The sequence below is a fragment of the Ceratosolen solmsi genome, unplaced genomic scaffold (assembly GCF_000503995.2).
Source record: "Ceratosolen solmsi marchali unplaced genomic scaffold, CerSol_1.0 scaffold148, whole genome shotgun sequence".
NCBI lineage: Eukaryota > Metazoa > Arthropoda > Insecta > Hymenoptera > Agaonidae > Ceratosolen > Ceratosolen solmsi.
The window spans coordinates 502,825-521,953 of record NW_011948446.1 but is presented as its reverse complement, the minus strand read 5'-3'; the positions used below and the strand labels follow the sequence as shown (position 1 = coordinate 521,953).

General features: G+C 23.5%; 1 protein-coding gene and 1 long non-coding RNA gene across 4 annotated transcripts; one reads left to right on the top strand and one right to left on the bottom strand.

Moving 5' to 3' along the window:
- Positions 1-28: 28 nt before the first annotated feature.
- LOC105366171 (uncharacterized) lies at positions 29-18,891 on the bottom strand. 3 transcript variants are annotated; one of them, XM_011504504.1, is made up of 4 exons: positions 15,392-15,728; positions 14,993-15,265; positions 14,701-14,852; positions 14,051-14,112 (listed from the first exon to the last, which is right to left on the bottom strand). In XM_011504504.1, coding segments are annotated over exons 1-4 (606 nt in total). In that variant the 5' UTR covers positions 15,571-15,728; the 3' UTR covers positions 14,051-14,110. The 3 variants fall into 3 exon arrangements, with proteins under 3 accessions (XP_011502807.1, XP_011502806.1, XP_011502805.1); XM_011504505.1 differs by lacking the exons at positions 14,701-14,852; positions 14,993-15,265; positions 15,392-15,728 and adding exons at positions 29-184; positions 18,296-18,891 and having other exon boundaries at positions 14,032-14,112; XM_011504503.1 differs by lacking the exon at positions 14,051-14,112 and having other exon boundaries at positions 14,645-14,852.
- LOC105366172 (uncharacterized) lies at positions 16,891-17,761 on the top strand. Its single transcript, XR_912993.1, has 3 exons — positions 16,891-17,155; positions 17,243-17,501; positions 17,581-17,761. It is a non-coding gene; the product is annotated as an uncharacterized LOC105366172 (long non-coding RNA).
- Positions 18,892-19,129: the final 238 nt, after the last annotated feature.

Genomic DNA, 19,129 nt, shown 5'->3' with positions numbered 1-19,129 from the left:
TAGAAATGATTTCCGTTTCTCCTTCAACGTCGAAGTTGCAGCGTATTTCCCAGCAATAATTGATTTGCTAACTCAAGCAACCTTACTTGACTTTGATTACATTATATTAAAAAAGTCTTGGGAGAAAAGTAAACCCTTTAGCGTCTATCAAACTTGACCACTTTTCCTGGCTTTTATCCATTAACTGAAATTAATTATTTGGTCTGCATTTTTTTTATTATTTTCTTACAAACCGTAATCTTTATAAATCTATGTACATTTTTCAAATACTTTTTATTATTCCGAAAGACGTTAATATTTTAAACAATTCATGGGCTACTGAAATTTTGACATTAATCGTAATTCCAATAATTTCAATGGTACTAAAATATTTCATTTATGACCCATTCTTTCTATTTTCATAAGACGTTGCAATCGTTTTTTAATTAGAAATTTCAGAATATATTATTGAGTAATTATTTTGGATTTTTACTCAAAGGTGAATATTGTCACGGTATTACTTAAGAAATTAATTCGATATTATTTTCTTCATCATCAATAAATATTTGCACCATAATGGCAGTTTCTCAAACAATGTGCATTATTTATTCTACTACAGAAATGAACGTTTAATAAAAAAGCTTAGTATAAATTACATTAGAATAGATAAAAACATTTTTTAATCTAAATATGACATTAATAAATTGTAATATAAAAAAAAACGTTATAATATATCTTAATCTTTTTTTGTTTAAATTATAATATCATAAAAATTATAATTTTATATTATAAAAATTGAGGAATATTATAACAAAATAATAAATTTATATAAATTTTTTCTTTATAAGTTAAAAATAAGATTCTCATTACATTAAAAATTACATTCGAAAATATTAAATATAAATTTACAATTTAATAATACAATTGAAAATATTTTTAAAACAAAAACATGAAGTTATTACGTAATAAATGTGAAATAAAGTAAATTATAATTTTAATTATATTTTATAAATATGTAAGTAATCGTGAATATTTTACTGTAAACTTAGATTATAATGTATTTACGATAAAATAATTAATATAACAGATAAGATAATATAATTATTAATATAATCTAATTAATAATGTATTATATTAGAAAAAAAGTTTAATCATAAGAATTATCTTCTATTTAAATTTCGGAACTTATCTCAAATTACACAAGTTTTTATTTTATTTTTATTATTATTCTATTTTTATTATTATTATCATTATTATACTTTTATTCAAAATATTTTATGAAGCTTAGTCAGTGCTAACAACCCAACTATAATTGACCATTTTTTACCAAAAAAATTAATATAAATTTGAATCGATGTTTGTTTATAAATGTACTGGTATATATAATATTACATAATATTACAACTTATATTAACTTACATTATATTAGTTTACTACAATTAAATAATTTATAAGATACATACACATATTTTCTGATAAGCCACTTTAAATTCAATTTAACTTAGTGACTTCCTTTTGATAATGCAATAAAGAATAGGTTGGTTTACAAATCCTTTCTTTATATACTTAAAAATACACAAATAATAGGAAAATATTTAGTAATGGTTACTTAACACAAACTCTATAATTAAAAAAAAATCCAATAAATTTTTTATTCTGTATATGATAAGCTGATTATGAAACTATTTACAGAAATGTGAAAAATATATTTTTATGAGCATGGTGTATTTCTAAACAGATATAAGCCTATTACAAGCTTTAAAGACAAATTTGAAGGAATGTTATTTGTTTAATAAAAAATCAATGAATACATTTTTAAATTGTATAAATGATTGTTTTTGAATATTATGTTTTATTCAACTATAAAGAAGGTATTGAATGCAATTAAAAATGTAGTTATTATGTGGTAGATATTTACCTCGATACTATTTCTTAATCTGCTAAATCAAAATTCATTATATTTGTTCTTATTTTTTTAGACTATTTATAAATGCTTACTGTTTATAAAGAATTTTAAAGAAGCTTTATTTTTGAATTACTATAATTATTATAATATACAATATAATTATTTACAATTTTTCCCATCTGATTATTTAAAGCGTATCTTCGTAAAAAATTGATCATTTGTACACTGATTATTTAATTTTTTAATGTCTATATACTATAATAACTAATAAGTAAAAATGAAAAAGAAAACTAAAGTTAATGTAAATTTATTTATTAAAATAGAGGAGGCTATGACACTTATTTCCATCTGAATGGAAATTATAAAAACTCAGAGTTAATATTTAATATATAGCTTTTTAGAATCTTAAAGCGAATTGTGAATAGAATATTGACATATAAGGGCTTACATTAATATATACTAATATTAAATCAATACTTTATTAAATTTAATAAATAAATTAATAGTATAATATAAATAAAAGCCTACAGTATTTTAAAATCCTATCATCATTATAATCAATTTATATTTTTTTTTATAATTTACTTCTAATAGTTTAAAACGATCTTATTTTAATCATTCAGACAGTATTACATGAACAGTATATATTATGAACGTGTGAATAGCATTTTTGTAAGATGATTATATAATAAAAATTTTTTATTGAAATAAAGTACATAATATTTAATGAATATGTATATTATAATATTAAATTTATAATTAACTTAAATATATTCATTTTAATTAATTATAAATGTATTAATTCAATAAAACAAATCAGTTCATTCAAAATAGGATACCCATAATATAAAAAATAGTTTAATTTTCATATAATTATTACAAATAAATTTAAATAAATTAGATTAAAATAGATTCTTTGTAGTGGTAATTAAATAGATAAATTAATTATAATGGGACGATATAAATTTGAAATATAAAAATTATGATATAACGAAACGGTTCAAGATATTTTCGATTGAAAGTAAATGAAAATGTTAAATAAATCGCACATTAATAACAAATTTATGAAAAAGAAAAATATGTATTTCTGCATGAAAGAAGTAAAAATTCCTCAGGATAAGAATAAGCAGTCATTATACGTAACTTTATCATGATTTTGAATCCAGGTAGACATAAAATTGTGAGTGGATGAGTGTAGTTTAGATAAAAAGATAAAATATGTATATTTACTTAAACAAAAATTTATTTCATTTTTTCAAGATACAGATATTTTGTAAAGAGAATTTATGATATGAAAATTCTTTAATGACATTTTTAATGACTATTATACATATTTTCAATGAGTTCTCAAACTAGTTATATATGATATAATCATATATATTTTTATAAACAATAGTGTTTAAACTATGAAAAAGATATATTAAATAAATTTCAATTATGGAAAAGTACAAAAATTTATTTAATATAGTTTAATTTATTATTAAATATATTTAATTAAAATGAATTTCATTATACAAATTAAAAAATTATCATGACGCATAAATAGTAAAATGCTATGTATTTTGGAGTTAAAACGTGTGAATAATTCTGCTATTGTTTAATAAAATATTAAAAATCAACGTTATTTTGAAAAAATAAAATTTAATAATAAAAAAAATTATTTTAAAATTGAAAATAAATTATAATTTTTATTTAAATTTTCAAAAAGTAAAGTAATCATTTCTATATTTATCACATTTCATTTATTTGGAACTTTAATAACAATTATGTTTGAACAGAGATCTAAATATTTTCTGTGGATTATTATTTCAATTAAAGACTCCATACAAATTTTCTATTAAGATTTATACTATGCAATGTATCGTTATATAATACTTTTCATATATTAGTAATGTTAATAATAAATTAAAAATATATCTTTAATTTTTTTGTAAACCTTTATAATTTAATTAATTAATTGTTTGCTAATATGCTAATTTTTAATTTTACAATTTTTCCTTGAAATTTAATTAATATACATTAAAAGTTACCTTAATAAATTACTTCTAATAATCAAATTTAAATATTTTTATATATGTTTGTCAAAAAGAAATCATTTTAAAATTAAATATAGAATAGAAATTTAGAGGGAATAATTTTAATATTTAAAATTATTAAATAGTCAAAGGTGCAAAATGAAATAACTATTAGATTTTTTTCATATATCTGTATATTCTTATTTGAAACGAATTATTATGTGTAATTATATTCTATGTCCAAATAATTTCTTTGGATTGATTTTTATTGTTCTCATTATATTAAACTTATTTAAGGTCTAATGAATGAATTTTATTCAAATATAATTTATTATAATTGCATTATATAATATCTAAATATTTATGTTTTTTAAATATTTAATATTAATGATAGTTCAGTAAATATTATAACGTTTACAATGCTGTATATGTAACTGTAAGAATTCAAATATGCAAATTATAGTTTAATATTCAATATAAATACATATACAATAGAAATAAGTGACAATTCTGAAACATTATTGCTTATTATGGTTTAGTTATGTACGCAGTAAGATTTATATTCATTTACATAGATCGCTTTATACGAAGTCATAATTTCTGTTATTATTAAATCCGGGTTTCACAATTTAATGTATATAAATTATAATAGAAATATGTAATAAAGGTGAAATGGTATTAATTTGAAATAAGTTATTTGATATCAGTGCATATCTAATTGAGCTAATCCATTTATTGTCTTTAATAACGTGCTTCTTATTCTGTTAGTTTATTTGATTTTTTAATGAGATTTTATGTTCTCTTAAATCCATTTCAATAATTTTATTACTGTAATATATCCTTATTAATTGAAATAACGTGAATGTATAGTATGTAAATATGTCTTTAAATAGTACTACTAGTAAATAATACCTTGAAATATAAAGAGATTGAACGAAATTAAAAAAAAGGTTCGAAAGTAAATTATTCTCACAATTATTATAAAAAAGTTCATTCCGAAAGATGTAGTAATTAAATTATTCATTTGTACATTACTACAGAACAATTAGCATCTAAAATTTATCTGTTCCAGCTACATACTTTCATACACGACGAAGATAATTAGTGAAATCATATTCATAAACTGGGCAAAATTCTATCATGTGATTGATTCAAATCTGATTATTTGGGATTATTACTTATGAAATGTTGAATGTACTTATGTTAAAAACATTCAATAAATTAATATTTGATAAATGAAAATGTTTAAAAAATTGTAAATTAAAGAAAATTATGCTAACACATCTAATCAGTACGATTACCTTTCTAAAAAATATATTTTTTCATTCTCGATGAAAGATAATATTTTGTAGTGAATAAAAATAAATATAATATCAATCAATTTATATTTATGAATATAAAGTGTTTTAGTATATAAAGCTCAGAAGTTCGCGTGACAATTATTGAACTAAATACCATAAACACACAGTTGCTTTTTCTAAACTAATCACCTTCAATATTCATATTCAATAGTAAAATTATATTCAATGAATAAGTTATATTACATGTTTGACTTATATATTATTATATTACACATATCTTTATTATGATTTATAATTTAGGGATTTTTTAAATTTAGATAAATATTACTTTTATTACAATACTTATTTTATATAATGAACAATATTTAGATTAAATTTGCGTGATGTAATTTGCAGATATATATTTAAGATTCCGCGATATCTTAAATATAATTAGCTTCATACATGAAGTAAACAGTTATTCAAAAATATTATTAATGCAATTATTTGAATATAGAAAAATAATAATATTTCTTGAATATTTTCTTATATATATCATTATACACAATATATTAATTTATCAACCAAATTTATTATTTATTTTTTATTAACTATGTATGAATAGATTATTTTAAATCCTTTTTAAATTAAACGCAATTGTTTATTTATTAATGTTTTTCAATTTTTAGTTGAAAAAATCATTGAACAATACAAATAATAAATAATTGATTCTTAATTATAAGTTTCATATATGTCAAAAGATTTCTTAATTATTTTTTAAATAAAGATCCTTTAAAAGGTTAAAAAATACTGGCTAAAGACTCAAAATGTTGAAGGAGTCGTATTTTATCTGTCAAGTGTTATTTTCATGGGATTATTATAAATTCGTATGAATAAAGTTATAGTTTACGGAATAGACAAAAACTGCAATGACTTTTTAAGGAAGAATATGAATTAACAAAAAAAAGTATAAAATACCATATTTGTAAGTAAAAATTGTATTTGAAACTTGTTGTTAAAATTTGTTTATATTGTAAAAAATGTTAGTATTTTATATATTATAATATTAAAAAATATAATGATATATTTTAATAATTATGAAATTATAGTAATATTCGAAATTTTGTATATTAACCATTATACAATTTCATCTTTGCGTTTGAATCTATATGTAGATCATAATTCTTTTGCTTGTTTGCATGAAATAATATGCATAATTTATACATATATATTCTTTTTTGTAAAATATCATCTATCTGAAATTCAATAAATTGGAACTGTTAAATGTATAAATACAAAAATTATGAGATAGGAATATTTTTAAGCTCCTGACAGTGCTAAGTATTGATTAAAGTATATATGTTTATATATTTTTATTTATTTTTAACGTAAATTATATATACTGTAATTTATTAAAAGGGTGTATATTAAATTGAATAAATCAACATTTTAACAATTATGTACAAAATACTAGTTTACTGTAATATTTGTTGAACATATAATGTTTATATTGTTACTTATTTAAATTATTTTAAGTATAAATAAAAATAAATAGTTTTTAACTAATTTACATAAATTTGAAACTACTTTAATACAAATTAACAAATTTAAGATGATTTATTTAAACATTATGTATTTAATATTAGTAGCTAAAGATTACAAATATTCTCGTTTTTTTGAATACTTCTAAAAAATTCTTATTTACATACACAAATTTTCATATTACCTACAGTGTTAAGTAACACGCAACAGTAAATTTTTATGTTAAATTAATTATTCAATAAAAAAAGTAAAATTTTTTAAATTACTTCTACTATAATAGGATTATTCGAAATAAATTAATGTAATAATAAATTAATAATTTAACGAATAAATAAAATGGCTGATAATTGATTTAAATTAAATTTTTGCCATATTAATGACAGTGATTTTATTTTCATATCGTTTAAATTTAAATTAAAATATTAGTCAGCATTAAAATATTAGTTTTTTAAAAATCTAAGTACATTTCAATGGCATGTAATATTATATACTTTATTATTTAGTTAAATTGATTACTGCATCTTTTAAAAATATGAGATTTTTGTATATATTTTGAAAAGTTAATCGATAAATTTCATAATCAATTATTATCGTTTTTTTATATTACCCTCACTTTTACATTTAAATTTTTACAAATTTTAATAAATTACTAAGAATTAAATATTGAATAAACTTTAATTATATAATTATTTATTATATAAATAAATATATAATTATAATCTTTAACAAGTCAACTATGTATTCTTAAGTTTCATTTTAAGTTATTATGTTTTTTTCGAAATTTTTGTATATGAATTATAAGATTAAACAAACTAATTTATGTTTATTAATTTCATACTAATTATACTAAATTAATATTTACTTAATATTAATTATTACAATTAAACAGTAAAATTTATTCGTATTTATATGCATATAGTAACGGGTACGTTTGGACACGCATACATAAATAATTACTTTGTTATTAAAATGTAATAAGTCTTTTAAATCATTAATGTATATACATATTGATTTATTATTATATACCTTTGATTAATTTATAATATTTTACTTTTCAATATTTTTAAATAGATCTTAAATAAATTTGTTTGCAGATTAAAAATTTTTTTTACTGAATGCCCTTTTTTATTTCTAATATGAATCTTGCCATACTTGTTCAAATATTATTAACATGATTCCCAATATATTTTATTACATTAGAGTTTATTTAAAATTTTATGTTTTTTAATTAGAAAGCATAACTGTCAAATTTATTAGCTTTTTACCATAATTTTCTAAAACGTTATAAAAATATTATATTTAAGGAAGAGATTATTTCTTTATCGTATGTTATGTGAATATTAATTTGAAACAAAATGATGATATATCAAAATACTATTAATATTATCATTTAGAAAATACTTATTTTATTTTCTGAATAGTTATATTATAAGATGAAAATATTTTTTATTTTACTTATATGCCACGTGATAATGGAATTATATTGTTGATGATGATAATAATATCGATGATTTTTAATAATATATTATTACTTATTGTAATGAAGTTGAATTTGAATTTAATTTCTAAATGAATAAATAAATTAAATAAAATGAATTTTTTTATTTAAAATGAAATGTTTTGTTCACAGTATGTTGATACTTTTTATATAAGTTATTACTATAGAATTTCAAATCACATCATATTAATATAGAATAATAATATAATGCCATTATAAAAAGCTCTCTTTTATGATTATTTTGAAACATGTTACTACTTAAAAACTTGTATAAATTACAGTATATTATTAACTTTTATTATCACTCAATTTTATATGTAAGCTATTCGAAATGATTAAATATTATTAAATTATCCAATAAAAATCAAAGTATCATAGAATTAAATAACTAGTTCATAAATTTATTTGTCTGAATTTTTATAAATACTTATACTTAAAAATAGCATCAATTACGTAAATGATGCGATATTTAAATGTCAAGAATTGAAATACAAGTCAAAATAGGTGTTGGAGCACACGGAAAACGAGTCGAGGAGATGTATTTCATAATGGAACACACCGAAACCAAGAATTCTTCATTACTGTTTAACATCAGCACATCGATAATGCGCACTTTCACCCGAGGTTAATCGTCACTCGCGCCCGTTCTCCAACTATGTGCGCCCGCACTCTCAATGCATCGCGTGTCCTTGAAAGTTGCGATGAATTGGATTGTCGAGTGCATATTTCGGAGCGTTCGCTGTTTGAGTGCAGTTCGTTACTAATGCACAGAGTCGCGTCGCGATCCTTTATTGCACAGTTCCTACTCTGTATTGTAAGAGATACATATATAGATAGTTCTAGACAGACAAGCAGATATATAGATACATTTATAGATAGTTATAGACAGACAGTTAGATAGATAGATAGATAGATGGATGGATAGATAAATAGATATGTAGATAAACAGATAGGTAGATAGCGAGTGAGAAAAGACAAAGAGGTAAGGTACATTTGTCTATATTTCCGTAGGTAGTTGGGCCGATAGAAAAGGTAAGCGCAAGCGCATCCCAAGGATGAAAGCAAGTACAGAAATATTTGTCCAAGATGAGCTCCGTACGCGCACTGGAACGAATAGGATGAAAGTTCTGAACGATTACTACAAGCGTAAGCGGCGATCGAATAAATAGAGATGGAGAACGCTTGCGCATCCCTTGTGCTTGCGTATGCATGAGAGAATGGGTGCATTTGTATATGCACATTTCAGTGGGTAAGAACATTCTAGGAAAGAGAGTGGGGGATTGTGCAAATGCGCATGCTTACGTTTTTCCACGAAAAAATGTGTAAACGCAGGCGCACTGTCCTAAAAACTTTTCGTTCTGCAGCTTCCCAATTTTGCTATTTACCATTACATAAACTTGTTATTTCATATTATGTTAAATTATTTGGATTTGTAATAACTTAAATGTAAAATAATAACAATTATAACAAACAAAACATTAATCTAACTAACAAATGTTTTCTTTTTTTAACAATATTATATTTTATATTTCGTATTGTATTGAAAATATATAAGTTCTAGACAACTAAAAATTAAAAATTGCTTTAATAAATTTCCTGGCTGACTATCTGATATGAAACGACGCATTCACATTTATTCTTTCTACCTATTATAAATTACAAATGAATATTAATTTACAGTTTTACAAGTTCTATGCAAAATACATTTATAATTAAAAGACTCTCTTTAACTAATTAAACTTGAGCTCATTTATGTTAGTTAGACCTTCACTATTCTATGCAGTAGGTACCGCTCTAACCTTCGTTGACCCAATTGTATTTGGACGTGTCCACCAGAGTGTTGCAAACGTTATATTACATTGAACTGTATTTTAGTGCAATGCATTGTATTATTTCAGTTTTTATTTCTTATGCAATCTCAATTCAGTTATGTTATATTACTTTATTCTGCATTACTTTATTACTCAGTAAATAATCATTAAAATTGTTTGTATTATATTTAACGTATAAATATTATTAAATAAGAAAATATTTAACATACACATGAATCATAAATTAATAAAATTAAGAAACTAATATTATTTTAAAAATGAATTTGCTTAATATTCTATTTCTAAATTCATAATACAATTATTTTAAAAATGAATTTGCTTAATATTCTATTTCTAAATTCTTTATTATCAATTATACATTTAAAAATTAAATTTTAATTATTACATTAATAATCTTTTATATATTATCTTAGAAAGCATTGTACCAATTTAAAAATATTTGTAGAAGTGATTAAGTACAGTGGTGGGTTATTCTTTTTAATGTTCAGAATAATTATTTTTAACATAAACTAGACATATTTCATTAAAAAGTCAAGTAATTTCTATATAAATATGTATTTATTAATTTAGGGATTCTAACATAAAATTAGAAATGTTTATAAATATTTCCACAAATTTTAAAAACTATTGTAATTTAAAGAAAATGAATCAGACGTTATTATTATCAATGGCATTTAACTTTTGATAGTTAGTTCGATAGTTTATCAATAATCAACGAAAAACTATTAATTTGCTTTATATTATATTAATTATATGAACTAATGTATTAATTACGTATATAAATATTAACTATGCATAATGCTATGATGATACTGACTAATAATTTATTTTTAAGAAATTTTATTGTCTTTATTATTTTTCATTAATTTCTTTATTTTTCGAAAGGATGGAAGCATAATTAATCGTTTTCATTAATATTCATCTATATTTTCTATTTTATTATGTTTTATCTAATCGTAGATCTAAATTTTATGAATTATAAATCATTAAATCAGTTTATGATCAGAATTTATATAAAACAAATAATACTATGATAATTTTAACTAATGATAATACTTATTATAAATACTTCTCACTGTTACATATTTTAAATTGTTATGTATACAGCTGATTTTCAACTTAGAGGCTAAAATATAGTTTGAAATTGTATTTTTTGATTTTTAGTCTCATTAATTTTATGCTTAATTTTCAAGATATTTTTATCATTCTTAGATATTTCAATTCTTTTTGTGTCCCAGCATTTTCTTTAATATCTTTTATATCTTTATATTTATCCTATTGTAACATGTCAGTGAAAATAGTCAAAATTTGATTTTTCTTCTTATACATATATATAATTTTAATTATTTTTTCCTTAACTACTTTAAATCAAATGAGTTACATTTTTATGGTTGAATAAATAAAAATTTATCAAGGCATGTTATGCAAATTATATATATTTTAAATTTTAAATTTGAAACTTTTTAAAGGAAAGTACATATACTACAGTTGTAACAAATTTTAAAATATAAATATAAATAGTTTCTGTGTTAAATTCAATCCAAATAATAGCCATTTTAGACTGTTTGAAAGTCTGAAAATATGTTTAATTATAAATAATGACACATGCAAATAAAATAAATAAAATCGTTATTTATTATTGATATAGTTGAAAGATATATATTTATGTAATTTATAAAATAATACATTAAATTCAAATGTAAATGATTAGCAATATAGAAGAAATACATTGTATTGCAATTTCATTACGCAATCTCATATAAATAAAGACTTAATGCAACATTTTTAAATAATTGGTTTTATACATATTATATAGTTTTATTATACACCTCATAATATTAAAAATTATTAAACTTTTTATACAAATATTGTTAATATAATAATTATAAATTACATCTATCTATCTAAATGCTATTATATTGACGAAAAATGTATTACAATTTATATTTTCTTTTCATTTTTTCTCTAAATAAATAATGCATTGAAAATTATTAATATTAAAAATTTGTCAATATAAAAGCAAAATTTAATTCACACAAAATCTCTTATATAGATTATTATTTTTTATGCGGAAATCCAGAAATATAGTAATTCAATAAAACAATGGAATTCTCTGCGCTGACGATAGTATAAAAAATTCGTGTGTACTTACTCTCAAATTAAAGAGCATAGAAAGATTTGAATGACCCAGTTTCTTGGGGTACGTCCATCGTAATGGAAGATTCCATCTTGCTTCGATAGAAGAAAATGAAAACTCGATGATAAGAACTCGAATTCATTTATCGTTTTGACACATAGTAGACTAAATTGCACACATCAGAATTTAATAATATAAAAGATAGCATATTAAATTATAATATGTCATTTTATATTTTATATATTTAATTTATTACGTTAGAATTCTTGCTGTTAATTAAACAAATATGTAAATTAAAAAATTAATTTATCTATAAAAAATAAACTTAAAAATAAATTTTAATTTACTTTATATGTAATTAACTTGTTAAAACTACTTGTTAAATATTAATTTAATTATTATGATATGTAAGTTACATAATTTTTCAAAATATATTATTCTCTGTTATTATCATAAAAAAATCAATAAATCTTATTATTCGATAAAGTAAGTAATTTTTTTAATAAAGTGCGACAAAATCTTGTAGAATTCTTCTCTATATATAATACTTTACAGTATTTTAATTATGTATAAACGTAAGAAAGTGTATTTTACAAATTTTTAGAAATATTTGCATTTATAGATGGGCACAATTAGGTATATTATCATTCCTAATTATATTTTTGATCACACAGAAAATGTGTATATAAAGGAAAAAAACTAACAAATCATGAATATTACATATATAATAGAAAAAAAACTTTGATTACAAGAACAAAATTTTTTTAATTTTTTTGAATTTTTAAGTTTCGAGGAAGGTAGAAAATGTCAAAACAAAGAAAAGCGAGGAAAATTATAAAATTTCATTTTTATGTGTACCTACAATCAAATTTATTTATATACAGTTAATAAATAATTTTATTAATTGTTAATAATAATGATTTTTAAATATTATATTGACATTAAAAATAATTAAAATTAGCTATTAAGTTTATAAAATTTATTTTATAAACTATCATTTTAATAAAAGATAATATTTCATGAAAAATATAGTAACAAATTATATAATTAATAATATAAGTTTTTGAAACTGTATATAAAACAGCCAGGATAATGTCAAAATTCAATTACAAAATATCTGTATTATACGAAGATTTCATATTATTATTAATCCTTGAAATAAACTATCAATAATGAAATAAATTGAACAAATAGTTTTGAATAAACAAATAAAATTCGAAAAATAATTTCAAAAATAAATTTTATACTTTAGTTTTTTATACTTTTATTAAATTACAAAATTTGTATAATGAACTAATAAGATTATACGTGTACATATTGTTTTCTGTATTTAATTAAATGTAATTCGTTTAGTTAAAATATTAGTAGTTATGTTTTTGTATAGTTTCAGTTATAAAAATATTCCTTTTTTTTTTAATCTTCCGTATAGTAATACAATAACTATAAATGTATTTATTGTATATTGCTTACAATAGTCTAGAAAATATTTTAATTTATGCAAGACTTTAAACCATACATACTTTCAACAATGTATTATTAACTTTATTTCGGATTCTGCAAGTTTTAATCGTTAGTATTTGTGAGGTTCCATAATATTTATTATGGAATTTATTTATTCCATAATATCCATATATATTTCTGTATAGATATCTTATATTAGTATATTTTTGCTACTAATTTACTCACAGTCGATATAGTAGATTATTTCAATTAAAATGTCAGAAAAATTTATTAAAAACTATTTTATCAAGCAATTATTATTTCATAAATTACAATAATAGAATGTTTGTCTCTCTCACTTTATGCTTGAATATAATGCAATTCAATATTAATTTTACTTACCAGTATCTCCATTAAGCAGCTTATCCGTTTCTTCTGAAATAGTTTCATGAGTAGTCAAGTCTTTATCATCTTTAGCAATTTCTGTAAAAATAAAATTACACAATATTAAAGAATAAATATAGAACCAATCGTATTATCGATAAAGGTAATTAAATAATAAATTTATTATTGATAATGATGCTTTATTATTGAATTTTACAATAGCTAAGAAAATAACATGTCTATACTTGTTCAAATTATATTTATAATTTATTGTACAAGATATACAAATATATAAAAGTTTCAATAGCAGAAGACTATGATTTTTAAAAGCATAGAATATATTAATGTTATACATAATAAATACATTTTAACAATACATTTTTGCATAATTTTATTGTATTTCATTTAAGATTATTATTAAATATTACTTATATGAGTTAGAAGTAAATGGTAATATTAATTACTTTAACACTAATGAATTTTTAAAATTATATGAGAAAACAAATTTATTACATCCTATTTTTTATGATTAATATAAAATTACATATTACACAAGAGTCATATATAATTTATGAAGTAACGATGAAAAGATTATAAAGTATCAATACTTCAACATTAAATTATTGTTTCATTTAAAGTGTAAAAATGAGATTACTTAATGATTTCATACAACACAAAATTCTTTACATGATATTTCTAAATTTTTTCGGCTAATCTGATCCAGCATGTTACTAATTAAGACCTTTATTTCGTGAGGAAGACCTTGAAGTGTAGGACTAGCAATACCAATTTCTGTCATGATTTCTCCATGTAAAGGTCCCAATAAATTATTTTTAAAGCTATTAAAAATATTATAATGATTATAATGATAAGTATAAATAGTTATAAATTTTTTATATTCTATTTAGATCCATAAATATTTGTTTAGTAATTGATATTGAAATGACATGTTTTATAAAAATAATTTTATATAAAGTACCTTAAAGCCAATTCCTTTACATGCCAAAATCGACCAAGTTCCTTTTGATGCAAATTCACATATTTTAAAACATTAACCGTAGCAGATCGTGTTCTACAGTTAGAACTAGATCCTTTAAGTAATAAATTTAAGACTAGCCAATCTCCAATAGGAATACCAATAAGTTTACATTCAATGTCTTTTCTTTTATATAATAAAAAATAAATTTCATAAATATTTTTTTCTTGAGCTTTCCAGTTTCTTGGAATGCATGTCATCTCTTTACTCCAAGTTCTGAAATAGATTCAAGTAATTCCCATTACCATGTGAATTAAAAAATATAAATAAATCACTAAATGTTCACATTAAATAAATAATCAAATAACATATGTAGTCTATTATTTTAATTATTATTCATACTCAGTGCTTTCATTATAGAGACAGGAAACACGATATCCATACTCTGCCATTATTGTAATTAAGAATGCCATGACAAAATCATACTCATTAGCATTTTCATCCAATTGTTCAATAGTATGTAATAAATTAGGAGCTAATTTCAATTGATTACTGTCTTCCGCAAATACTGGAGTTGCCATTTTTGGTTATATAGATAAACATAACCTATTTTAATCACTTTTTATCTTGATATCTAAACTTTTCAATGGCTTTTATTCCGTTTTCATCAAAGCACTGTTTAAATAAATCCATATATATTGAATGATAAATATTCACTTTGATGTATCAAATGTATAAATTAAATAGAATCATTCTTTCAGTAACAGTAAGTTTAAATATATTACATTAAGCATCCAAATATGAAAGTATCTGTATAATGTAAATACTAGTGTCACCAATTGGATTTAAAAAGAACTATAGAATTTAAAGGTCACGTGGAAATATCAAATTTGACATGTCAAAACGTTCCTATTTATCCAATTGTCAACAGTGTTACGTAAATAAAAGTTGACCGATTGTGGATGATTTCATAATTATACAAAAATTATTTTATGCTTAAATGTAATTTATTTGAAATATAACTATTTTATCCGTATAACAATTTACTGTGTTATCTTAATTGATAAATTTATATATATAAACTTTTTTAATATTTAATATATGTACTTCATTATATTGCTTAATGTAAGAAATAAAATTTAATATCAATTATAAGTTTCTCTCTTTTAATAACATATTTATAATTTGTAAATTAATAAAAAATTATTAAATTAATATATATATATATATACAAAAGTATGTTTTATAAGATTACTTGGATTATCGATGACGAGAAAAGTAAAGCCTACTAGGGAAATTTTTTTATAATATTTTAAGTCCTTTTTGTGAGCGGGAAGTTTAATAATTAATAATAATTATTATGTTATATTAATAGTTCTAAATGTTTACCAATAAATTCCACTTAGTTTGGTTTCAAGCCTTATACTTTGTTTTATTTTAAAATTTAATTCTCGAAGAATTGTCATAAATTTTGCTTTAAGGCTTTTTCAAGTGGTAATTAATATGGAATTATACATTCATGCTAAAAAGAAGTGGAGCTCTATTTTTTAGTTAGATTGAGAATGATGTGTTAGAAAAACAAAATGCGACCTCGATAAATTTCATTGAATTTTATGAAAACAGTATTCAAAAAGATTGGTGAAGTAAGATTTGAAATAAATTTATAATTCACTTTTAAACTAATGTCAAGTTTTTCCTTTTATTCCGGGTTTCGTCAGCGCCTATGACAAAACTAATAATCAATTGTGAACTAATCAATTAATATTTCGATATTATTTCACTTTGTTTATTTTGCGAGCAGCATTTGAGCATTGCGAATTTTCGATCTAGCTTCTGAGAAGTATTTAATTTTAGCTAAATACCGCGAAGCATTCACTTCATGAGATGAAGTTAGCGCAAGTACGACAAGCAATATCTTATCGGCCATCGGTTAAATAAATCAGTTAGTAATAGGTATGTAACATTGCGGTAGGTGCACACAAAGCGAATCGCAGGGCTCTTGCTCGGTGTCTAGATTTTTAGTCGGGCAGCTGCTGAGTCACTTTTATTTCACATGTTTGCACCGAGTCAACGTGAAGGCGCTCAATATATATAATACACACGCGCACGTAATACATGGAGAAAGTTGTAGAAGGTGGAAATATGCTAATTTCACGTGACTCCAGAGTCTGGAGCAAATAGTTTAAAATAGTTTTGAGTTATTTGTTGCTTAAAATTCGTTTATATAACACCTATAATTATTTTATTTTTTAGAGTACGATAAATTTAAGATCTGATTCGACTGAGAAATTCGGTAGAGAAATTCTGGTCACTTTCTTAATTTAAAGTTTCAAGATAAATGGGTTTCGGTATGCATATGGCGATTCATTAGAAGATATTACTAACGAATGAAATTTTTTAATCTTATGCCGCAGACTTATCAATGGTATACTCCATACTTTTTATACTTTATATACTACGTTAGCCTCAATTACAATGGAATTCAAGATATGACCAACGAAAGTATTTAAAGGTAACTGAATATCTTTTTGTGTAAAAAATATTTTAATCCAGGGTTCATTTTCACATTCAGTCATTTATTATTATAAAAGGTATGGATAGTCAGCTGTGAAATGATATTAATTTAAAAGCAAGGGTTGAAGTGTATGAAATTGTTGAAATTCATCGCGCGTGCGCAGTGAATAGTGTAACAGCAAATAAACGTTTATACGCATTGTACTAAGCCTAATAATTAATTATTTCAATTGAAAGAAAATGAAGAAGCACAATAAACAAAAGAAAAGGACGAGTACTGAACGAGAAAAAAAATTGAGTAAGGAAGACCAAGTTCTGAGGCTTTTTACAAGGGCCAGACTTAATTACAAAATACAAACGGCAAATTAAACATAAACTCGGGCGCAATGGCTATTTCCGTTGAGTGTTAGAAAATCCAAAAATTGGCTAATCCTCACAAGGCACATTCAAAATTATAACCTAAATGGATCTTCCATGGCTTGGCAGCCCTTCGTAAATAAACTAACAAGACACAGAAATTGAGAGGCAACGATTGGATACACATATTCGCGGACAAACAATCGCGGGGAAATTGACTCATAAAAATCGGCAAGTTTACCGAAGGCCGAGTCTTCTTATTGCTCTCCGTCTCGCTTGGACGCGTGCGCTATCTTTCTCGAATATGTCGTGTGCACAAGGAGAGCTCCTTATCGCGGAGGACTCGCCGAAGACGAGCGATCAAAAATCAAAAATCAAAAAGGCATTCGCCCCGATCGGCGTGGCAGCGCTCGTCACGGTCCCGTTCCTCGTTACCTGCTGAATCGGCGAACAATGCTTCCGGGCGCTCGTCCTCGTCCTCGGGCCTCCTCTTCTCCTCGGTGCCAGAGCCCTCGGACGTAGCGCCCGCTGCGGTGGCTGTGGCAGCGTCGGCGACGACAACGGCCACGGTATCGGCCATTTTTCGAGGTTAACGAGAACGTTGGCGGTGACAGCCCGACAGCACAGACGGCGCCCGTCGAAAACACGTTCGCGCGGCGACCCGGACGCACGGACGTACATTCGAATTCGTCGACTTCGTTCTTAGCGTACTTTTTGCCTTTCCTTTTTGAACCAGGAGCGGGGAGAGGCACCGACCGCGCTCGCTTGGTGAGGCAGGATCTCGGGCTGGACGGTCGTCGCGGGTAAAAGTTGCACCAGGCCGCCAAAGTCGGATCTTCCAACACTTGTTGCACGAGTTCGGCGACTTCTCGCGGACGATAAGGTAGAGGTGGACACCCGGGCCGAAGAGCGTAGCTCGCCCCCGCCAGAGATGGCGCACCTTGCTCGGGGTTAGCAATGCTGCCATCGCGCGGTCGACGTCGCGGCCCAGGATTAGCCGTGCCCCTCTCCCACTCGCCGCTTACTTTTTTCCTCTTAGTAGGGAATTGACGCCTGGCAATAATAAGATTTGCTTCGTGATATCGGTGGACAGGCTTGCCGTTGATGCCTGTTTAAGGCCGAAGTTAGATACACTGTCGAGCAAGCTACACTCTGCATCAATTAATGCATTATATCTTTACGGGCTATTTCAATTTACCGTAACGTGTTTGTAATAGATCTGCAACCAGACATCGACTGCTCCAATTACCTCTAATCATTAAGTCATTA